At 44.0% G+C, this 24,078-nt stretch overlaps 3 protein-coding genes across 3 annotated transcripts; all 3 read left to right on the top strand.

Annotated features, from left to right (window-relative positions):
- The first annotated feature begins 5,947 nt into the window (after window positions 1-5,947).
- On the top strand, window positions 5,948-8,673 carry LOC128766134 (histamine N-methyltransferase A-like). The gene is made up of 7 exons (XM_053877544.1): window positions 5,948-5,989; window positions 6,071-6,242; window positions 6,466-6,518; window positions 6,634-6,741; window positions 7,448-7,584; window positions 8,064-8,157; window positions 8,218-8,673. Exons 2-7 carry the CDS (start codon window positions 6,094-6,096, stop codon window positions 8,571-8,573), a joined length of 897 nt encoding a protein of 298 aa, XP_053733519.1. The 5' UTR covers window positions 5,948-5,989; window positions 6,071-6,093; the 3' UTR covers window positions 8,574-8,673.
- A 197-nt stretch (window positions 8,674-8,870) lies between these two features.
- Window positions 8,871-15,900, top strand: LOC128765766 (histamine N-methyltransferase A-like). Its single transcript, XM_053876814.1, has 15 exons — window positions 8,871-8,962; window positions 9,030-9,042; window positions 9,123-9,170; window positions 9,348-9,370; window positions 9,439-9,608; window positions 9,703-9,784; window positions 9,840-9,892; window positions 10,401-10,504; window positions 10,649-10,775; window positions 12,481-12,637; window positions 12,904-12,956; window positions 14,478-14,585; window positions 14,711-14,841; window positions 15,364-15,457; window positions 15,518-15,900. Exons 1-15 carry the CDS (start codon window positions 8,871-8,873, stop codon window positions 15,898-15,900), a joined length of 1,638 nt encoding a protein of 545 aa, XP_053732789.1.
- A 1,541-nt stretch (window positions 15,901-17,441) lies between these two features.
- On the top strand, window positions 17,442-21,290 carry LOC128766103 (histamine N-methyltransferase A-like). Its single transcript, XM_053877489.1, has 7 exons — window positions 17,442-17,522; window positions 17,625-17,769; window positions 18,065-18,117; window positions 19,472-19,579; window positions 20,202-20,332; window positions 20,683-20,776; window positions 20,837-21,290. Exons 2-7 carry the CDS (start codon window positions 17,636-17,638, stop codon window positions 21,187-21,189), a joined length of 873 nt encoding a protein of 290 aa, XP_053733464.1. The 5' UTR covers window positions 17,442-17,522; window positions 17,625-17,635; the 3' UTR covers window positions 21,190-21,290.
- The last annotated feature ends 2,788 nt before the right edge of the window (window positions 21,291-24,078 follow it).

Raw genomic sequence — 24,078 nt, 5'->3', positions numbered from 1 at the left:
AGCGTCGACAGATGGATTGGGAGGAGGATTTGAGCCATCTCCTGTTTCGGTAAACTGACAACTGTTTTGTTATGGTGCCAGTATCTTGTGCCAAATATGTGAGGCACTTAAGGTTCTCATGCCAATTCTGCCATGTCTCAACTGTCTCTCCGTCCCACCACCACACCCAACCTCCTCCTCATGACAACTCTCACAGATCAAAACTGCCACATGTTGGCAGCCCTGGCTGTTGCAGTTCGACCAGTTTTAATGATGGTCAACTCATTAAAAGGCGAACAAAAGGACATTTGCCTCGATCAGATTGGATTCCAGTCCTCACCCTCAAGGCCGTTAACATTTCATTTTGGTGACAAATAAAAATGTTGCCCTTGTTAAGCACTATCTTCCTTGGTGAGTGAAATAATAGCGAGCTATTCAAGCTATCTATCGCGAGATAGCCGCCAAGAAATGTCCTTTTCATGACGGTTCAGCTCGTCTAAATTGCTTCTCGATTTGGTTTCTACTGAGATGCTGTCTGAACCTTTGCCAGAGGTTTATGGACGTACGTTTCAGAACTGTCCAGGCAATCACAGCCTGTCGTGAATAAAACAAGGCAAACAAGAACAAACTTTAAAAAAGAACTGTAAAACATACAGACTTTCAGACATGCAACCTGGAGCTCAACGCCCAGAAGACGACGGAGATGGTTATAGACTTCAGGAGAGTCACAGTTTCTCTGTCCCCTCTCATGTTGGCTGGTTTACCCATTCCTATTGTAGACTCCTTCTGCTTCTTAGGAACCACCATCACTGGGGACCTCAAATGGGAGCCAACCATCAGGTCCCTCATCAGGAAGGCCCAGCAGAGAATGTTCTTCCTGAGGCAGCTACGAGTTCTACACAGCCATCATCCAGTTCCCCCTCACCTCCTCCATCACTGTGTGGTACAACAGCGCCACCTCCAGGGACAAGAGCAGACTGCAGCGCATCGTACCTTCTGCTGAGAAGGTGATCGGTTGCAGTCTGCCACCTCTTCAGGACCTGTATGTCTCCAGGACGCAGAGACGTAGAGGTCGGATCAGAGCCGACCCTTCTCACCCTGGACATGGACTGTTTGTTCCTCTTCCCTCTGGCAGGAGGCTACGGTCCACCCAGACCAGAACCTCCCGTCACAGGAACAGCTTGTTCCCCTCGGCCGTCAGACTGTTGAATTTGTGAACAGCCTTTGTTATTTTATTTTATTTTATTGTAAAGCAAGATCTGCAGTGCAGGTAAAGGTCTCAGCAAGACCTTTACCTGCAATGAGGTGTCTCCTTCGGTCATGAAGTCTTTGTCTACCAACCAGAAAAGGGAGGCTGGGACGTGCTGTGGACCACCTTCCAGAAGGAGCTCTCGGTGGGCAACCTCGCAGAGTACCGTTGCTCCAGAGAAATCGTGGCCTGCGTGAAAAGACACCGTGTACTCCACTTCTTGACCGAGAGATCTGATTTCCAAGTGGCCTCCAGCGACGAGCTCAAAAGAGCGATGTTGGATGTCATCCGCTATAAGTGCAGCACCGAGAAAGACGGGAAGATTTTCTTCAACAGTACTTTGAAGATGATTGTGATCTATGCTAAATGAGGGCAGGCCACGCGACGTAACTAAATGCTCGGTGTTCATGACGTAGCATTAAGGCCAGGCCTATGTCTCCAAGCACACAATAAATAAAATGATGACGAGATGTTTCAGTGTTTTTTATGGCTTCCGTCAAAGAGGTTTTGTTTTCACAACTGTAATTTAAAAAAAAATAAATGCTAGATTTTGTCCTCAATCCTTGCTATGTGGCTGCGCTGTAGAGTAATGTCTTAATGTTCAGCTCTGATATCAAGGCTGAATACATAACTTCAATTGACTTTAATGAAGATAAAGAGAATTATCATACGTGAATCAGTTGTGATTGGCTGGTTAGTGAACAGAGAGGCAGCTGCTCTTGTGATTTGTAACTTTCAGCAGCATTTTGTGGTCAGAACTGTAACTCCAGATCATTTTCTGTGATATTCACTGTTTATTTTTCTTTTCCTTTTCACAGTTTGTCATTCATTAGTCCAGGGTCAAGGTCAAAAAATTTCAACTAGATTAGGACCTTGGCGGCTTAAGGTTTTGGTTAACCGTCAACGGTAGTGTAACCCAGTGGTGCAGGGCTGCCAACTTTCAGTTGTGTGGGAGTTGGCACTTATTCGCCAACACACCCCAAAATCTCTTGCCTAATAGCCGAGCTAATTCATTGTTGGCACCTGCTCTCGTCTTTTCGCAGCTTCTTGCGGTCAGAAGCGGCAACTGTAGCTCCACGATTCGTGTGAGGTCCTTTGTTTTTGTGAAGGTGCGTGCATATGTCTGTGTATGCACCTGGTTTTTGGAAACATATATACTTGAGGGAACATTTTATTTTATTTTATTTTGACTGCACTTTATTCCAAAGCACTTTCCTAGTTGGTGGATCCCCACTGAACATGGCAATAAATCTGATTCTGCTTCTGATTCGCCCATCCTCATTGTTCTTATTGGTTGCCGAGTCACAGGGGCAGCAGCTTCAAAAGGACCAACTCCTAGACAACATCCACCAGCTCCGACCGGGGATCCCCAGATGCTCCCAAGCCAGTGAAGAGATATAATTCCTCCACCTGGTCCTGGGTCGACCCCTCTCCTCCTATCTGGCCCTGCCTGAAACACCTCCAAAGGGAGGCGTCCAGGGAGCATCTCCAAGACGCCCAAACCACCGCAACTGACTCCTCTCTACACTCTACTCCAAGTCTCTCCCCAGTGACAGAACTTATCCCCCTATCTCTAAGGAAGATGCACGTCACCTGTCTGAGAAAACTCATGTCAGCCTCTTGTATCCGGGATCTCGTTCTTGAGCCAAGGTGAAGATGCATCGGTAAATAGAGAGCTCTGCCTCTGGAACTACAGCACAGGAACTAAAGATTGTGTTCTGTCATAGTTGCTGTTTATTGTTCTATTCCCTTTTCATGCTGTTTGTCATTTATTATCAGTCCACGGTGGCAGGGAAACATATTCAAGTAGTTTAGGACATAGTCAACTTGACACTTGAGCATGGTATTTTCAGCAGTTGACGTTGATGAAGCGGTTATACAGGTTTCAATGATTTACAACTCATTGCAGTTCATACACTTCAGTCATTCCCTAAACTGAATGTGTGGCATGTGTTTCACCTATTGTTCATCACTGCTGTGAAGTCCGTTTCAGTCAGTGGAGCGAAGAGTCAACATCAGACGCTCCAGTCTGCATCGTTGCTCACACACAAAAGGGTGACGCAAAAAATGTAGAAATGAAGTAAATGGTTCATAGATTTCTATCTACGCCGCTTGACAGTTCAAAGAGGATCATGGTGATATGTCTTCTTCTGCCTTTATCCGGGGTCGGGTCACGGAGGCAGCATTCGAAGAAGGGAAGCCCAAACTTCCCGGTCCGCACAGACCTCCTCCAGCTCCTCCCGGGGGATCCCAAGGCGTTACCAGGCCAGACCGGAGACATAATCTCTCCAGCGAGTCCTGGGTCTTCCCCGGGGTCTCCTCCCGGTAGGACATGCCCGGAACACCTCCCCAGGGAGGCGTCCAGGGGGCATCCGAATCAGATGCCCGAGTCACCTCAGCTGGTTCCTCTCGATGTGGAGGAGCAGCGGCTCCACCCCGAGCTCCTCCCGGATGACCAACTCCTCACCCTATCTCTAAGGGTGCGCCCAGCCACCCTGCGGAGGAAACTCATCTCAGCCGCTTGTATCCGCGATCTCATCCTTTCGGTCACTACCCAAAGCTCGTGACCATAGGTGAGGGTGGGAACGTAGATCGATCGGTAAATCTAGAGCTTCGTCTTGTGACTCAGCTCCCTCTTCACCACGACGGTCCGATACAGCGACCGCATCACTGCTGCCGCTGCACCAACCCGTCTATCAATCTCACGCTCCCTTTTTCCCTCACTCGAGAACAAGACCCCGAGATACTTAAACTCCGCCACTTGAGGCAAGAACTCTCCACCAACCTGGAGAGAGCAAACCACCGTGTTCCGGTCGAGAACCATGGCCTCAGACTTGGAGGTGCTGATCCTCATCCCAGCCGCTTCACACTCGGCTGCAAACCGACCCAGCGCATGCTGAAGGTCCCGGTCCAATGAGGCCCGCAGAACAACATCGTCCGCAAATAGCAGAGATGAAATTCTGTGGTTCCCGAACCGGATCCCCTCCGACCCCTGGCTACGCCTAGAAATTCTGGCCATAAAAGTGATGAACAGAACCGGTGACAAAGGGCAGCCCTGCCGGAGACCAACATGCACCAGGAACAGGTCTGATTTACTGCCGGCAATGCGAACCATGCTCCTGCTCCAGTCATACAAGGAGCGGACAGCCCCTAGCAGAGGGTCCCGCACCCCATATTCCCGAAGCACCCCCCACAGGACATCGCGAGGGACACGGTCGAACGCCTTCTCCAAATCCACAAAGCACATGTGGACTGGTTGGGCGAACTCCCATGAACCCTCGAGCGCCCGATGGAGGGTATAGAGCTGGTCCAGTGTTCCACGACCGGGACGAAAACCACACTGTTCCTCCTGGATCTGAGGTTCGACTATTGGCCGAAGTCTCCTCCTGTTGTCCTGGTGATATGTATTCATTTTAAAAATAAATGCACAAGAGAGACCGTGCATGAACCGCTGTGCTGCCGAAAAATCACCTGCTCAGGTGAGCCTTGTTTGTACAAAGTAGTGGGATGTGGCTCCTTGCAGCAAGACAGTAAAACAAAAATGGCTCTGAATGGTGGACTGCACCTGGTCTGCTGTGATGCCAGGATCTCATGCCAAATATGTGAGAGTTGGCACTTCAGGCTCTCACGCCATACCTGCCATGTCTCTCCATCCACCCTCCCTTCACATGACACCTCTCACTGATCAAAACTGTCACATGTTGGCAGCCCTGGCCGATGCTGTTGTACCGGTTTTAATGACGGGCAACTCATTAAACGGCGAACAAAAGCACAATTGTCTCCATCAGATTGGATTCCAGTCCTCACTCTCAAGGCTGTTAACATTTCATTTTGGTGACAAATAAAAATGTTGCCCTTGTTAAGCACTATCTGCCCTGCTGGGTGAAATAATAGCGAGCTATTCGAGCTATCTATCGCTGCTATGTGTAGATAGGCGCCAAGAAATGTCATTTTCATGACGGTTCAGCTCGTCTAAATTGCTTCTCGATTCGGTTTCTACTGAGATGCTGTCTGAACCTTTGCTAGAGGTTTTTGGACGTACGTTTGAGAACTGAGCAGTCACAGAATGTTGTGAATAAAACAAGGCAAACAAGAACAAACTTGCTAGATGATCTCTGTGTGTTGCTGGCAGAAGGCCGTAGCAGCCTGGACTCTATTGACTCACAAAATGTCACTGAACAAAAAAACAGCACCTTTTCCAAGTGTGAGCAAGCCCCAACTTTACTCATTTACAGGCTCCTCACGAGTTGGACTGAACCTGCATCCCTTCTGTTTGTACTAAGCAGGCGAGGAATTTGCTTTTAGCATTTTGTCAGTTAACTATTTTACTATTCAAGACTGGAAGCTCAATTGAATCTGAAAATGAACATGTTTAAAAAGCCCTTGTTGACAAATATCAACTGTGCCCGGATGAGAGGAAATAAGTGCTCGTTTTTAAACCATCAATTTGTGATATGTATAGATAGTTGCCAGGATACAACAATATCTTCATTTCATTTTCATGGAGGTTCAATGTGTCTTGTTTTTAGATTTGCTTTCTACAGATCTCTGAGAACCTGTTTGAATTTTTGGCTGAGGATTTTGGCAGTCCTTGCTGCACTGATGGATCAGAATCTGACAGGACCAATGAATGTTTCATAGTTTATTAGGGGTTGCGTAACATGGTCAAGGGAGGGGAGGTGGCTTTCACACCATATAAATGTTCCTGGTGCTGAGCCTGCAACAGTCACTCCCCTGTCTGCCGAACATCTCATTTCCAAGGTACTGGTTGTTTTTCCTCTTCTAAGATAGAGGATGTTTTTGGATCGTCTGACTTGCTTTTCTGCTCATAATCTGTTGCAGTGACCTCCATCTCTGCGTCGACTATGTCAGCCATGGATAGCGATGATGATGACCCCAAAACTTGCTATGCAGACGAATTAGTTAAAACGTTTAAGTTCTACCTGGAGAAATCAGGAGAACATGAGGCCATTCTTGAGACCATGCAGAAAGTCCTGCCTGATGACTTTGAAAGGTTCGTTTCTATTGTGATTTATGAATGCAGTTCTCGTTCATGCCAGAGTTTTGGAACTCTCATTCTACCTGCACACATCCTTTCTGTTTGCTCCAGTCGGTGTCTTCTTTTCTATGAGGTCGTTCAAGTCTTGCCACTGTTGTTTATCCAGAAAAGCTGCATAGATTTAAAACGTTTGTAAGTGTAACTAAAGACATGATCTGTGACATGTGCGTTGCTGCAGGATGGTCGAAGGAAAAAACAACCTGGACATTCTGGGAATTGGAAGCGGAGGAGGTACGTTACGTGGGGCATTTTTCTGGGATAGAAATGGCCGACTGAAATCAATGAAATGTTTTGCTTAATAGCACTCTTACCCATTTCAATATGCTGTGTCTCTTGGTTATTTCAGGACAGGTGGACATCCAGATTCTGAATCTCCTGCAGGAATTCTGTCCAGGTGTTTCCCTCTCCAGTGACATCGTGGAGGGCAGCAGTGAACTGGTTGACGACTTCAAAGGTAAAAAAAATCCCTCAAATATCACAGCCCAAATATCGGCCTCGCCACCTAGAGGGCCGCAAAAAGTATTCTGTTTTAAACCTCAGTGACCCTCAGTTTTAATACGCTTCCCAACAGTAAAAACTGTTCATGAAAGTGCCTGTTGGAGCACTTTTTAAAATTACATTTGATGGCAAAACTTTCATTTACACTTTTATCTGCTTTAGTTTATATTTCGAAAATATATATCTTATTCTTATTTCACGATATGTAGACATTGTTTTAGTATATTTATTTTACTTAAAATTGTATTCATGACGTACAGTTTTTCCAATTTTCTCAACAGTTTGGATCAACTGCATTTTTGTCTTTCATAAATTTGAAGAATATGGCCTGCTTCTGCGGCTGGTTTGACTTTTTGATGACATAAAAATATATTTGCGATGATCACACTTTGGGTTTGTTCACATGTACAGTACGTAGATTAAATATGGTTATTATTAAATCAAGAGTAATGAATTAGTTCTATTCCTTGAATGGGTCCCAGGCCCATTTACCGTGGAAAAGTTGGGCCCCAAGACCAAAAAGGTTAAGATCCCCTACTCTAGATGTGGCATCCTTTTTATAATTCTTGAATGTTGTTTTGGTGGAATGCTAACTCAATTTGGGCCTAGAGCTACATATAGCTCCTTGTGGAATTGAGGCAGATCGATGTGTTTCTCTACAGAGCTGGTGAAGAACACCCCAAGCCTTAAGGATGTGCCGTTCACCTGGCACGTCATGCACAGCGAGGGGTACGTGAAGCGGGGACGAGCCAAGGCTCAGAAAGACATCAAGAAATTTGACTTCATTCACATGGTTCAGGTAAAATCTGCCTTTAAACTGGTTAAAAATAAGACTTGCTTTTTATGAAATGGAAATACAAGCTTTAAGTTGGTCAACCAAACAAGGTGATCAGATCAGTCTCCTGGCCACTGGGGTTCTGTTATGTCTTTGAAATGTGTCCATAGCATTTTTGTCTTTTGGCCTTTTCCATGAAGGGCGGGCACTTCATGAAACAGTGTCCTCTTTTGCCACAGCAAGTCGGCCTCCTCCACCTCTGAACCAATCTCCACAGTCACTTTAATCCTCAACACGTCCTCCTTGACCACATCCATCATCCTCATTGGTTGTCTCCCACTTTTCTTAAACTGGTACCCCCATCGCTAGCACCTGACTCAGGCCAATCTGAAACCAATGTAGTTTAAAGTCTTTTTATTTTTGTCATTATGTCCTTTATTTTTTTGCCCAGGCATCTAAATGATTTTGATCCATCCAAGTGATCCATGTCCTCTTTTTGACAGATGATCTACTATGTGAAAAACCTTGATGACTCTCTGCTGTTCTACCGACGCGCTCTGAAACCCAATGGCAGAATCATGATCATCATTGAAGCAGGTAAGTCTCACTGCCAATGAGGTGTCTCCTTTGGTCATGAAGTCTTTGTCTACCAACCAGACGGGGGAGGCTGGGACACTCTGTGGACCACCTTCAAGAAGGAGCTCTTGGTGGGCCCGAACGAGGAGTACCGTTGCTCCAGAGACATCGTGGCTTCTCTGAAGAAACATGGGATGGAATTCGAAGAACACGACATCCCTAACAGTTTCGAGGTCACAGAGTGCTTCGATGGCAATGACAGCACCGGAAATTGTCTGCTCAACTACATGACCAACAGAAAAAATTTCCGAGAGGAATTCAGCACTGACGTCAAAAATGCGATGTTGGATGTCATCCGCTATAAGTGCAGCACCGAGAAAGACGGGAAGATTTTCTTCAACAGTAGTTTGAAGATGATTGTGATCTATGCTAAATGAGGGCAGGCCACGCGACGTAACTAAATGCTCGGTGTTCATGACGTAGCATTTAGGCAAGGCCGATGTCTCCAAGCACACAATAAATAAAATGATGACGAGATGTTTCAGTGTTTTTTATGGCTTCCGTCAAAGAGGTTTTGCTTTCATGTTTTCTTTTTTTTTTTTTTTTTAGATGCTCATATAAATGCTAGAATTTCTTCCTCACTCTTTGCTATCCTGAGCGCTGTATATGAATGTATTTATGTTCAGATCTGATATCAACATCTGATATCGGACTCAAATGAACTAATGGTGATAATGTCAATTATCATACGTGAATCAGCTTGGCGAGTTAGTTCACAACGAGGCAGCTGCTCTCGTCCTTTTGCAGCTTTCAGCAGCATCTTGTGGTCAGAAGTGTAACTTCCCTGTGAAGTTTTCTTTTTCCTTTTCACACTGTTTGTCTCTTATTATTAGTCCAGGATTAAAGGTTAGAAAACTCAACTAGATTCGGACATTGTCGGTTCAGGTTTGAGCCATTTCCACTTTTGGTATAACAGTCCATGATAGTGTAAGCCGGTGGTAGAGGGCTGCCAACTTCCATTTGTGTGGGAGTCGGTACTTCAGGTTTTACCTGCCTATTTACTTTATGATCTGCTCTCTACAAATGTTTGAGAGAATGTCTGACATTTTAATTTTTGGCAGAGGTTCAACGGCAGTTACATGAAGTGTTGCTGGGGGGGGGGCGGTGGTTGTTAGACCTGAAAATTGTTCCCGTTGCTGAGCCTGCAACAGTCTGCTAGGGATCCATTTTCAAGGTACTTGATGTAGTGTTGTCTGACTTGCTTTTATGTTCATAATCTGTTGCAGTGATTTCCATCTCCAGAACCATGGAGGACGATGACGACCCCAAGACTTGCTATGACGGCGCTCAAGTTCAAAGTTTAAATTTCTACTTGGAGAAATCAGGAGAACACGAGGCCATTCGTGACGTCATGCAAGAAGTTCTGCCTCCTGTCATCAAATGGTTCACTTCTCATAACGTTTATGAATCCAGTTCTCTTTCATTTCACAGCCTCATTCCATCAGCACGCATTCCTTTCTGTTTGCTCAAGGCTGCGTCTTCTTTTTTTATTTTCTCTGTTTCAAGTTTTGCCACTGTTGTATGTTCAGCAAATCTCCACGCAACCAGCAGTAGATTTAAGAACTGGTGACAATGGTGCACTTAGTTTGTGAGTGTAGCTAAAGACTGACACAGTATGATTGATGACTTGTGTGTTGCTGCAGGATGGCAGAAGGGAAAAACAACCTGGATATTCTGGGAATTGGAAGCGGTGGAGGTACTTCACATTGTGCATTTTTCTGGGATAGAAATAGTCCGCTGGAATCAATCACACGATGCGGGGGTCATTGAGATGCAGCAAGAAGGACATTAAAAAAGAAATAAATAAAAGTCCTACTTATTGCGGTTCTTGATCCGTCTCAAAGACTCCACAGCAGCACAAGGGATGATCCGCCTGGCGTTCGAACTGTGTCGTGTCCATTCACCTAGAGTAGAAGCATCATCGATATTCATATGAATATGTCAATATCAAGATATTGTGATATTACGATAACAATAATATCACGATATATTGCAAAAAATGTCATCAACAATATATATCGCAATGTATGTGACTGGAAAGCAAAATAGACCCATAAAAAGGAAAACAAATGTAATAATGCATTTATTCAATGTACAATGAAATGTGCATTTAGTGTCTCACCGCCTTCAGTCTTGTAAATATAAGCAACCGACAGCCGAACATGACAAAAGTTCGTCTGCTGTTACTCTCACTTGCTCACCAGCCGCTGCATTTGCCTACTTTATTCGCATTCACGAGATTAGTGCCCCCACAAACAGGACAAGAGAGATTAATGGTCCACTCCTTGAGACTTTCTCCCATCTAGTGGTGAGTCCATGTAACTCTCATGTGCCACACAGATCAAAGAATGTATAAAAGCTACGGATGCCCTCATGTTTCCAGAAGCAAAGATGCCATATTTTACCCAGATAGCAACGGGGCTTGAAAGGGTGTTGTCTCCGTGGTCAACAGACAAAGCATAGTTGGCCAACTGAAAAGTTTGTTCACAACACCGTCACCAGCTCTGTGCACTGCTACAGTCGTTCCCGTTCGGAAAAACATTGCTTTGCGATTGTTCCCATTTCAAGTGGAGGAAGAGGTAAGGACAACAGTATCGGAAGTAAGGTGCGGCGTACTGCCTAGCAACACGCTCTTACATCACTTCAATGCAGTCACTCGACACGTTGCTGTGTTCACGGCATTTTAGACAGGAAAGTTTGAATAAAGAAATACTCAATCAAACATGTGTGTTGCTGTTCCGTGAGTAAAGCCACCCACGTTAGCTAAGTTAATGGCAAAGGAGTCGGCATAGCTTCACTCATTGGAGATTGAGTTTGTGTTTTCTGACATCTCAAGTTCATAACATTCATTATATATATATATATATATATATATATATATATATATATATATATATATATATATATATATATATATATATATATATATATCTGCTGCAGGTGCGCTGTTCCTCTATGTGTGTGGCCGCTGCATGTGGGAGGGGTTGGCGAGTGAGTGAGGTCTCTCCAGAAGTGAAGAGGTGCCCGGTGCGTGTCCAGCTTTGAATGTGCGCTTCTGTGCAGTTTGGCTGTGACAAAGTCATAAACCAAGTCACGCTCTGTCCCAGACTCGCCTCATCCCTGTCCCAGCTCCAGCCCACAACAGGACATCAAACCCTGGAGTGGAGGTGTGGAGAGCGAGCACCTCCCCTGTGACACTCTACCACGGTCCAGTGTGGAGACAGGAAAGGTTTTACACCTCAATATGAAGAAAAAACTGTCAGTAAATGTAGCTAACGGGACACGTCTGCATACAGTGGCTGCGTTATACACAATAACAAAGCGGGTCGTGGGTCAGCTGATCGGTCCGCGCACGTTATGTTTTTTCCGGCTTTTTTAGGGATCGGTTCCAACCAATCGGTTCCGACCAACCGGTCGTCAGTCAGATTGGTCGTAAGCAGAATGCCATTCAAAATAGCCGACGCGAGGGTTATAGGTGCTACTGTAGTGGTAGATGGCTGTGTGAGAGTGAGACGCTGGGATACTGTGCTGCTGTAATTGTCGTACACGATGCAACGTGCTGCAGTGCCACACATTGAATAAAGTTGAGCAGGTTGTAAGTCGAATGTCTTGTATTTCCATATTTGCTATTAGTGTATCGATTATTTATTGCGACAGAGAGCACAACAATACAGGTATCTTGAAATAACCATTAATATGAAACACAAGGGAATGGTCTAACACTTTGTTCTGAACGGCGTTAAAGATCAGAAAATAACATTTCACAGATGGGGACGGAGGGGGTGTTACATTTATGTGGCTTTTACTTGAATGATGGTCAGAACTGTAACTGCAGATCATTTTCTGCAATATTCCCTTTTTACTTTCCTTTTCCCTTTTCACAGTTTGTCATTTGTTTGTCCAGGGTCGAGGGCAAGACAATTCAACTAGATTAAGGCATCGCCGGCTTAAGGTTTGAACTATTCCAGCTCACCGTCAACGGTTCTGTAAGCCTGCGGTGCAACATTCATTTGTGTGGGAGTTGCCGCATCACGCTTTACCTGCCTATTTACTTTATAATCTGCTTTCTACAAATGTTTGAGAACCTATTTGAATTTTTGGAAGAGGTGTCGCTGGGTGGGGCGGTGGTTTTCAGACCTGTTATTGAGCCTCCAACAGTCACTCCACCTTCTGCCAGGGATCTCATTTCCAAGGTACTTGTCTGGAAGCAGTTTTTCCTTTCTTAAGATAGAGAGATTGATGCAGTGTTGTCTGACTTGCTTTTATGTTCACAATCTGTTGCAGTGATTTCCATCTCCAGAACCATGGAGGACGATGATGATCTGAAGACTTGCTATGACGGCGCTGAAGTTCAACGTTTAAATTTCTATTTGGAGAAATCAGGAGAACACGATGCCCTCCGCGACGTCATGCAAGATGTTCTGCCTCCTGTCATCAAAAGGTTCACTTCTCATAACGTTTATGAATCCAGTTCTCTTTCATTTCACAGTTTTGAAAGTCTCATTCTACCTACATTCCTTTCTTTTTGCTCAAGGCTGCGTCTTCTTTTTTTTTTTTTTTCTTATTTAAGCTTTGCCACTGTTGTTCATTCAGTTAAACTCCATGCATTTAGCGGTAGATTTAAGAACTGGTGACAATGGTGCACTTAGTTTGTGAGTGTAGCTAAAGACTGACACGGTATGATTGATGACTTGTGTGTTGCTGCAGGATGGCAGAAGGGAAAAACAACCTGGATATTCTGGGAATTGGAAGCGGTGGAGGTACTTCACATTGTGCATTTTTCTGGGATAGAAATAGTCCACTGAAATCAATCCCACGATACAGGGGTCATTGAGACGCAGCAAGGTTAAATCTATTTAAAAATAAATGTCTTAGTTATTGCCGTTCTTGATCCGTCTCAAAGACTCCACAGCAGCACATTTGATGATCCACCTGGCATTCCAACTGTGTCGAGCCCGTTCACCTACAGCAGAACCTTGAAGGTCCAGCACTATATATCAGATTCAAAATCAGAATCTGGTCTGGATTGACCTCTTGTCATAGGGAAGAGGAAGTCCATGACCAGGTTGAGAATGACCATGACAATGACCAAGACCAGGGTCGGCTCTGATCCGTCCTGCACGTTTATGTATATATATATATATATATATATATATATATAGACATATATATGATCCGTTCCAAAGGCCGTTCAAGAAATGATTTGTTTGAAATCTGAATCTGAATGTGCGGCTCTGTGCTGTTTGGCTGTGACAAAGTCATAAACCAAGTCACGCCCTGTCCCAGACTCACCTCATCCCTGTCCCAGCTCCAGCCCACAACAGGACAACAGCGAGCACCTCCCCTGTGACACTCTACCACGGTCCAGTGTGGAGACAGGAAAGGTTTTACACCTCAATACGAAGAAAATACAGCCAGTAAATGTAGCTAACGGGACACGTCTGCATACAGAGGCTGCGTTATACACAATAACAAAGCGCCTCGTGGGTCAGCTGATCGGTCTGCGCACGTTCTGTTCTTTTCCGGCTATTTTCAGGCGCCTCCGAGTTCTGGATTTTCGTTTGAAATCCAAAGCAAAGAAATCTCGAAATTTTTGTTCGAACTCCGATTTGTTCGAAGTCCGGGACGTTCGAAAACCGAGGTACCACTGCACATATATATGAGTGGCAGGCCGTGCATTTTACACCTAGGCCTTCAGTCAAGTACACCGCGGCCCCCCCATACATCGGCAGGGAGGGAGGGAGAAAGGAGCGGACGCATCACAAACACAAACACAGTGCTGGCTGTCACGTGATCAGATTTTGTGATCGCCTTTCATTAGAGATCAGCCTTTCATAATCGGCAGTCGATCCAGTGGAGCATCCCTCGTAAAAAGCCATGTATTATATATTATAAGCCGCAGGGTTCAGACTGTGAGAAAAAAAGTTGCATCATAAAGCCTGGTTATCTCGCTCGCTAGCTGAATTCTGATTGGATGAAAACTCTAACCTGGAAAAACAACCCTGGGATACACTATAACATGAGTATGATTATTATATATACTGTATATAATATATTGTGGGATACACCACTGATACTCACCATACGTTTGTGAAGCACAGGAAATACAGATTTTGAATTTTAACATGAATTTGCTCGATAATCCACTATATGTGTTCAAATTTCCATATTTGCTGTCAGTGTATCAATTATTTATTGCGACAGAGAGCACAACAATATGTTAGAATTTTCTCCCACCTCTGGTATATGTTTCAATATGCTGTGTCTCCTGGTTGTTTCAGGCCAAGTGGACATCCACATTCTGAATCTCCTGCAGGAATTGTGTCCAGGTGTTTCCCTCTCCACTGACATCGTGGAGGGCAGCTGTGAACTGGTTGAAAACTTCAAAGGTAACGTAACTCTTGATGTCGCATCCCTTTATAGTTGTCAAATGTTGTTTTGGGGTAGGCAAACTCTTTTAGGGGCTTGCTCTCCATGTGGTGGAATTGAGAAGGATCAATGTGTTTCTTCATAGAGCGGGTGAAGACGACTCCAAGCCTTAAGGATGTGCCGTTCACCTGGCACGTCATGAGCAGTGAGGCATATGTGAAGCAAGAAAGAGCCAAGGCTGAGATCAAGAAATTTGACTTCATTCACATGGTTGAGGTAAAATATGAAACACAAGGGAATGGTCTAACACTTTGTGACAAAACTATTAGCCCTATTCCTCCTCTACTACTGCTTATGCCGTCTACTGTAAGTCTATAGCATTTTTGCCGTTTGGCATATTCCAACAGGAATTGCTGCTAATGGTTCATGAAACAGTCTCCGCAATTTCACACCCCACTAGATGGCACTGTCTGCTCTAAAAACTTTGCATTTGACTAACCATTTCAGAGAAGCCTCACATCATTTGTAAACCAAAAGTGCCACCTACTGAGCTCTGAAAATGCGGACACTGTTTCATGAAGCCTCGGTCACATCTTGCCACAGCAAGTCGCCCCCCATCTTCATCCATGGAGACTCCTCCCAACTCTCCCAAGTTTAAGGCAGCTTTAGGTTTTGAAATAGTGTCATCTGTCTTTTTTGCATGGACTGTAAATGTTTCATTTCTCCTTTTAAAATGATACCTTTGGCACATGTATATTGTGACTGGACTGCAAGTGATCCACGTGATCTTTTTGACAGATGATCTATTATGTGGAAGACCTTGAGGAGACTCTGAAGTTCTACCGAAGCGTTCTGAAACCCAATGGCAGAATCATGATCGTCCTAGAGGCAGGTAAGTCTCATAGCTGATGAGGTGTCTCCTTCGGTCATTAAGTCTTTGTCTACCAACCAGATAAGGGAGGCTGGGACACGCTGTACAATACCTTCACAAAGGAGATCTCGATCAGTCCCCTCAAGGAGCACCGCTTCACCAGACACATTGCGGCGTCTCTGAAAAAACTTGGAATGAAATTTGAAGAGCACGACGTCCCCGGCACTGTCGACATCACAGACTGCTTCGATTCCACGAATGAGACCGGAAAGCGTCTGCTCAACTTCCTCACCTACTGCGATGATTTCCAATCGGACTTCTCTCCGGAACTTCAAGAGAGGATATTGGATGTCATCCGCAATAAGTGCAGCACAGAGAAAGACGGGAAGATTTTCTTCCACGACGAATCGAGTATGCTTCTAACTGATGCTGAAATAAATGAGGGCAGGACACACATGTTTTAAGCTTAGCATGATGGCGAGGCCTGTTTCTCCTTGTACACAATAAACAAGAGATGTTTCAGTGTTTTTATTATTTCCAATCAAACTGGCAAGAGCACTGCAGTTGTGTGAAACTTCATCATCCATCACGAGTTACTCAACAGGGTGAGGTGGAAGGAGGATCATAAGGTTCAACGCCTTGTCATGAAGTGCTCACTCTATGACTAAATCAACAACGAGAACAGACAAGAGAGAACAATGCAGAGAATGTGACTATTAAGTTTTTATGAGAAGAGTTTGACTGTATTTAAGCAATGAAAACTACTGGAAACTATGACATGCCATCTAAGATGCATGATAAAAAAATACATTGCATTGCGTATATATATATATATATATATATATATATATATATATATATATATATATATATATATATATATATATTTTTTTTTTTTTTTTTTTTTTTTTTTTTTTTAAGGCCAAATATCTGATGTCTATCCAGTTAAAATAATGTTAAATGTAAAAATTTTAAATATAATTGATATGTATTTATAAAACCAACACAAATTGGATGAATTGTCGCCACCAAAGCATGATACCACATGTCATTTGTATTGTTTTGATAGTTCAACTATTTAGTTTTATTCAATTCAATTTCCACTTCAAAAGTGGACACCTGTTGTGATGGGCCAATAAGACTTCATGAATCTGTGTACTCATTTTCAGAGCCCTCTAGATGCCACTCTCTTCAGTCAAATCTTTGGATTCACATCAATGAAACATGTTGACCGACAGCGCCACCTACTCAGCTCTAAAAATAAGGACACCGCTTTGAAAAGCCTCATCAATGTATCACCTCAGGTAGAATACATTTTAAATAATCTGATAATAATCTTATGAAATAACAGCTCTCATAGATGTGCTTTAATGGAGATAATGGCAATAAAAATACGAGGGGATCAAGTTGTGTTTGGCTTGTTGTTAGTACACAAAGAAGCAGCTGCTCAAGTCGTTTTGCAGCTTTCGGGAGCATCTTGTGGTCAGACAATGTAACTGCAGATCATTTTGTGTTTTATTCGCTGTTTATTTTATGTAAGATCATAGTGGAAGACAAACAAATTCAAGTAGATTAGGATGTTGCTGGCTTTCTGTTGTTGCATTTCCTGTGAAATAGGTAGTTTTAGAACCAAATAAATCATCCATTCATCTGATCCTCACTGTGAATGACATCTACAAATAACTCTGGTAACCAGTGAAAAAGTTTGAAAAACCTCTTGTTCACAGTTTTCAGTTGTATCCTGATGATAAAATAAATCCATAATAAAACCCTCCATTGTTGTATGTGTAGATAGTCACAATTTTAATTTTATTTTCATGGAGGTTCAATGTGGCTTATCTGCTTTTCAATTTTCTTTCCATAGATCTTTGAGAACCGAGTTGAACTTTTGGCCCTTTATGGAAGTGCATTGACGGACTCTAATCCAGCAGGACAGCTGCAGTTGACTGTGTATGCAAAGTTGATCATTCATCCAGAGTTACGTAATGTGGATGTAGGAGGGGCATTTGTTTTCGGACATGAGAGTCTTTATGCTGCAGAGCGTGCGATTGTCCACCCACTTTCTCTCGAGCTCCTCACTTGCAAGGTACTTGCCTTGAAGTTACTTTTTTCAAGAGAGAGTGTTCTTCTGTTGTGTGACCTGCTTTTCTCTGCATCATCTGTTGCTGTGATTTCTATCTCTCTGCAGACTCCAGAGCCATGGCTGCAGAGGACAAGCACACTTGCTATGAAGGCGATTCAGTTCAAAGTTTCCAGTTCTACTTGGAGAAATCAGGAGAGCACGAGGCCATTCTCCAGGCTGTCGGAAAAATCCTGCCTGCCGACTTCAAAAGGTTCATTTCTATACAAATTCATGAGTTCTCTTCGAGAGTTTTGGATCTCTGCAGCCACTCATTCCACTTGCACAAATCCCTTTGTTTGTCCGTGGTTGTGTGTTCCTTTGTGTATCTTGGCTGCTTCTCAATTTTTTGTTCACCTCATTGGGGTCAGGCGAACTCTCTCCGACCTTTACATTCAAGTCTTGTACCCTTATTTCTCCAGTCCATCTCCAGGGAATCAGCACTAGACTTAAAAAGTGGCGCGACTGAAACGCTGTAGACATGATCTGTGACTTGTGTGTCGCTGCAGGATGGCAGAAGGGAAAAGCAGCCTGGATGTTCTGGGAGTCGGGAGTGGCGGAGGTAGGTTATATTGGATAGAAGTATTCAACTCAAATCTGTTACATGAGCCAAGGGTCCATTCACACGCTAAGCCAAACCTTTTAATATGAGTCTAAATTGGTTTCAAGCTTTACTTGTGATGCCACTTCACAGTCAGCAGCTAAATAAAGCTCGTGGTTTTCAGACTGTTTGAAGGACAGTCACCAGACTCTTCTTCTGTCAGACAGGTGAATTGTGCTCTCTATTTCTGATCTGGCTCTCTGCTCCCCGAATCCCCCATTGTTCAAGTGAAGGCTAAACTTATCTGCAGTGAACAATGGGTTTCAAACTCATGGCCTGTGGGTCACTTTAAGCCCAGTGGATGATAATCGATGTCCATAGGTTGTGTGTCGATTTGACCTGCAATTATTCAAACTCGCTCTGTATTATTGAGATGAATGATGTCAGCTTCAACTGGACCTCAGGCGCAAGAGTCCGGTGGTGGAAGAGGAAACGAGAAAGCTGCACACTTACTATATACTTATCTTCACTGATATAGTCCGCGACTTTCTTCACTTCCTTTTCTATCTTTCACTATCCTTGTTTCATCACAAGGTGGCTCCGTGGTTTCAGCCAATTTCGACATCATGATCATCCTTCATTGACTGCTTGGTTGAATTTCAGTCATGCTCCCTTAAATTATAAAATATTTCGGCAAAAACCTTGTAAAACTCGATACCGATAAAATGGTGAAATTTCTGTTTGCAAATCACCAACTATTTGCAGCTGAACAACACAACACCAACAGTATATTACACACATTTGAGGATCTTCCCCCATTGCTTGTGTATTTGCAGTATGAAAAAAATAATACCTTCACCTTCATCTTCTTCTGCCGCTTATCCGGGGTCGGGTCACGGAGGCAGCATTCGGAGCAAGGAAGCCCAAACTTCCCGATCCGCACAAACCTCCTCCAGCTCTTCCCGGGGGATCCCAGGCCAGACCGGAGACATCATCTCTCCAGCGAGTCCTGGGTCTTCCCCAGGGTCTCCTCCCGGTAGGACATGCCTGGAACACCTCCCCAGGGAGGCGTCCAGGGGGCATCCGGATCAGATGCCCAAGCCACCTCAGCTGGTTCCTCTCGATGTGGAGGAGCAGCGGCTCCACCCCGAAGCTCCTCCCGGATGACCCAACTCCTCACCCTATCTCTAAGGGTGCGCTCAGCCACCCTGCGGAGGAAACTCATCTCAGCCGCTTGTATCTGCGATCTCATCCTTTCGGTCACTACCCAAAGCTTGAGATCATATATGTATAAATCATTATCGTGTTCTCAATGTATCTTTGTTTTTTATTTTACTCTCCACTGGTGCCTTCTTATCCATCTTATCCATTTCAGGTGAGTTGGATACCCAGATGCTGAATCTCCTGCAGAGCACCTGTCCAGGTGTTTCCCTCTCCACCGACATCGTGGAGGGCAGCAGTGAACTGGTTGATTGCTTCAAAGGTAACAGAAATATTGATATAAAATTCATTACACTGTAATTTCCGGACTATATCGCACACTGGAATATAAGCGACACCCACTGAATTTAAGCAGAAGACATACGGGTGACAGCTCCACATTGAACGCTCTAATGTCAATAAAACACCTGTGATTTTATTGGTCTGACGTGACAAGGCTAAATATCGAGGCAGCATGACGCTCTTTAGTCGTGATGGGTTGTTGAGGTATCGTGAAACAGTATTGCAGGGTTGATGAAACGGTGCTCTGATTCTCTCAGACCTATTGATGGTGCTCTTGGTTTCGAAATGAGGTGAAGTTTCATTGAATTATCTGTTCAAGTACACACATTTTACATCAGACAGCACCATCTGGTGGCCTCTGAAAAGGTCATTGTTTCATGAAACCTCATCAACCCATCACCGCTGACAAGCATTAGCTTGTAAAAATCTATATAATCGCTGCAGCGTTGTTTAAGCTGCTGGGTTTAGAGGGTAGGAAAAAAGCAGTGTCTTATAGTCGGGAAATTACAGCAGTTGTTCTGGGAGTAGGCTAACTCAAGTCGAGACTAGCTTGATGTATGGCCTCTGGCGGAATTGTGATAGATTGATGTCTTTCTTCATAGCGCTGGTGAAGAAGACGCCAAGCGTTCAGAATGTGCCGTTCACCTGGCACGTCGTGCACAGTGAGGAATACGTGAAGCAGGGAAAAGCCAAGGCTGACATCAAGAAATTTGACTTCATCCATATGATTCAGGTGAAACATGGAAACACAGGAATGTTCTACTTCAGTTTTTTGGATCAGAAAAGCTTTTCACTGCCACCTGAAATGTTTATGATCTTGAATTTCTGGGCTAAGAATAGTAAGAAGGCCTTGCTTTTTATATCATGGAAATATAAGAAGTAAGTTGGTCAATCTAAACCAGGTGTTCGGGTCAGACTCCTGGCCACTTGGGAGCATCTAAAGGTCCTGTTAGATCTTTGGAATATGGAATGATCCTCACTGGTTGTCTCCTTCTCGTCTTAATCTGAAATCAGTGAATCATCAGCAAACATCAAACAGATTCTGACTGGACTGCAGGTGATCTTTTGGACTCTTTTTGACAGATGATCTACTACGTGAATGACGTTGAGGACACTCTGAAGTTCTACCAAAGCGCTCTGAAACCCAATGGCAGAATCATGATCATCATTGAAGCAGGTAAGTCTCACTGCCAATGAGGCGTCTCCTTCGGTTATTAAGTCTTTGTCTACCAACCAGAAAATGGAGGCTGGGACACGCTGTGGAATACCTTCAAGAAGGACCTCTGGACCGGCGCCATCCAGGAGTACCGCTCCTCCAGAGACGTTGTGGCTTCTCTGAAAAAGCTGGGAATGAAATTCCAAGAACACGACATCCCCAACTCTTTCGACATCACGGAGTGCTTCGATCCCACGAATGAAACCGGAAGGCGTCTGCTCAACTTCATGACGGCCAAAGATGACTTCCAAAATTCCTTCACCCCAGAGCTCAGAGCCGAAATGCTGGATGTCCTCAGAGAACGGTGCAGCACCAAGAAAGACGGGAAGATTTTCTTCAAAAGTGACTTGAAGATGATTCTAATTGATGCTTAAATGAATGAGGGCAGGCCACATGACAAAATGAACTGCTAGGTGTTTGAAGCTTAGCATCACGACAAGGCCTATTTCTCTATGCTCACAATAAATAAGACATGCGGGAGCACTGCACTTGTGTTTTATGAGTATGTGTAAGTTCATGCAACAGCAGGGGGCGTCATTTCAGGACGGGAAGTCTTTGCACAGTTGCCTGCAACAGTTGCTCCACTATCCCTGGCAACTTACTCAGAGGTATGTGACAGAAGCTTTTCATGAGAATTTCACATTTATAGAAATGAAGACCGAAAGATAACTGAACACCGATTTGGTATTTTTGCGTCAGAAGCCAAGCTCACTTGCGTCATAGTTCTCAGTTCTCAGTTCTTCTCTCAGACAATATCCAATTCAAAACCATCTGAGATAGAAACACAGCCAGTCATGACTATAACTAGGAAAACAAGAGTGCAGAGGTGCGGTGGATATTCAGGTTCAACCTCTTCTCATGAAGTGCTCTCTCTCCCACTAAATCAACAATGAGAACAACCAAGAGAATAACAGAAATTGTGATCATCGAGTTTTTATGTGACAAGTGTGACTACATTTAAGCAATGAAAAACCACAGGAAATGAGGACTTGGCATCTAAGATGAATGAATGTGTTGAGGGTGCAAGAATATAAATGCCTTCAAATAATCTTTAAATAATATGAATAATAATGTTTTATTTAAAAAGGCCCTATGTCTTCACCAACCAGGTGATGTGTTGTCTGTCATTGTCAAGTTTCAGTTGACACCTGGTTGGCTAAACTGCGTGTGCACCCACCCATCCACTGTAGCCCTTTCTGGAACAGCTTGGTGACCCCTGATCCAGAGTTACGTAATGCGTTCTTAGGAGGGGCATTTGTTTGCAACTGTCCACCCACTTTCTTTCGAGCTCCTCACTTGCAATATACTCAAAGTTGCTTATCCTCTTTTAAGATACAGAGACTGTTGTTGTGTTGTGTGACCTGCTTTTCTCTGCATCATCTGTTGCTCTGAGTTCTATCTCTCTGCAGAGTCCAGAGCCATGGCTGCAGAGGACAAGCACACTTGCTATGAAGGCGATTCAATTCAAAGTTTCCAGTTCTACTTGGAGAAATCAGGAGAACACGAGGCCATTCTCTAGCCTGTCCGAAAAATCCTGCCTGCCGACTTCAAAAGGTTCATTTCTATACACATTCATGAGAATCATGAGAGAGTTTTGGATCTCTCCAGCCACTCATTCCACTTGCACAAATCCCTTTGTTTGTCCGTGGTTGTGTGTTCCTTTGTGTATCTTGGCTGCTTCTCAATTTTTTGTTCACCTCATTGGGGTCAGGCGAACTCTCTTCAACCTTTACATTCAAGTCTGGTACCCTTATTTCTCCAGTCCATCTCCAGGGAATCAACTCTAGACTTGAAAAATGGCGCGACTGAAACGCTGTAGACATGATCTGTGACTTGTGTGTCTCTGCAGGATGGCAGAAGGGAAAAGCAGCCTGGATGTTCTGGGAGTCGGGAGTGGCGGAGGTTGGTTTTATTGGATAGAAGTATTCAACTCAAATCTGTTACATGAGCCAAGGGTCCATTCACACGCTAAGCCAAACCTTTTAATATGAGTCTAAATTGGTTTCAAGCTTTACTTGTGATGCCACTTCACAGTCAGCAGCTAAATAAAGCTTGTGGTTTGAAGGACAGTCACCAGACTCTTCTTCTGTCAGACAGGTGAATTGTGCTCTCTATTTCTGATCTGGCTCTCTGCTCCCCGAATCCCCCATTGTTCAAGTGAAGGTTAAACTTATCTGCAGTGAACAATGGGTTTCAAACTCATGGCCTGTGGGTGATCAGTGGATGATAATTGATGTTCCGCCACTTGATGTCCATGTGTTGTGTGTTGGTTTGACCAGCAATTACTCAAATTCACTCTGTATTAGCGATAATATCGGGCACCAACATTTTTCTTTTTACTGTTCTGCTCTGTACTTCACTGCATCACACATCAGCAGTGACGTATCTCAGTTTTAAGGTGGTGTTTACTGTCCACGGACCTAACTTCCCATTCAAGAGTCATGACTTCGCGGCAGGAACTCTTCCTTCTGCCGTTCCAATGTTGTAGCTCTGGTTCATCTCGCAGTTTCAAGCCTCCGAACCCTCTGTATCCTACTTCGAATGGGCTGCAACAGACTGTTACACCTCTCGTATTCGCCTGCTGGCACCACACACTTGCCCCCCTTCGTTCAAATGCCTCCTCCATCCGGTCTTCCTGGGGCACAGTTCCAGTAGGACCACCTGTCGTGTTGCATCCAACACCATCACTAAGTGTAGTCACGAAGGGAATTTGAGGAGCATCCCTGATTCCTTGTGTATTTGCAATATGAAAAAAATATATAATAATAATAATATTGTATATTATAATAATATTGTGCTCTAAATGTATATTTTTTGTGACTCTCTTCTGTGCCTTCTTACGCATTTCAAAACGCTCTTTTTCGTGGTTACATCAGGTGAGTTGGATATCCAGATGCTGACTCTCTCAGTTTACTGGTGTCTCTGCATCCATGCATGATGTCTCAGTATTTTTTTATTATTCCTAAAATGTAGATTTTTGCATTGTTGGGATTAAAGAATTTTCTCATCTGTCTTATAATAGAGAGTCTTTTATTCCTACTCATCTCCTCAATCCAGTTCCACAGTTTGTCTGCAACTCTTTGCGCTCTCTGATCAGTGGAATGCTGCATCCTGCTGATGCAAATCACCTGCCACTCCTTATATTGTGCCAGTGAACTCTGCTCTGTTTGCATTCGTCCAGCCTTTGTTCCTACAGAACTTGTGCAACTGCTTCTTCATCAGAATCAGAATCAGAAAAACGTTATTAATCCCAAGGGAAATCG

This window comes from Synchiropus splendidus, chromosome 10 (assembly GCF_027744825.2).
Source record: "Synchiropus splendidus isolate RoL2022-P1 chromosome 10, RoL_Sspl_1.0, whole genome shotgun sequence".
Lineage (NCBI taxonomy): Eukaryota > Metazoa > Chordata > Actinopteri > Syngnathiformes > Callionymidae > Synchiropus > Synchiropus splendidus.
The sequence above is the reverse complement of the archived record's forward strand: the minus strand, read 5'-3'. Positions and strand labels throughout refer to the sequence as shown.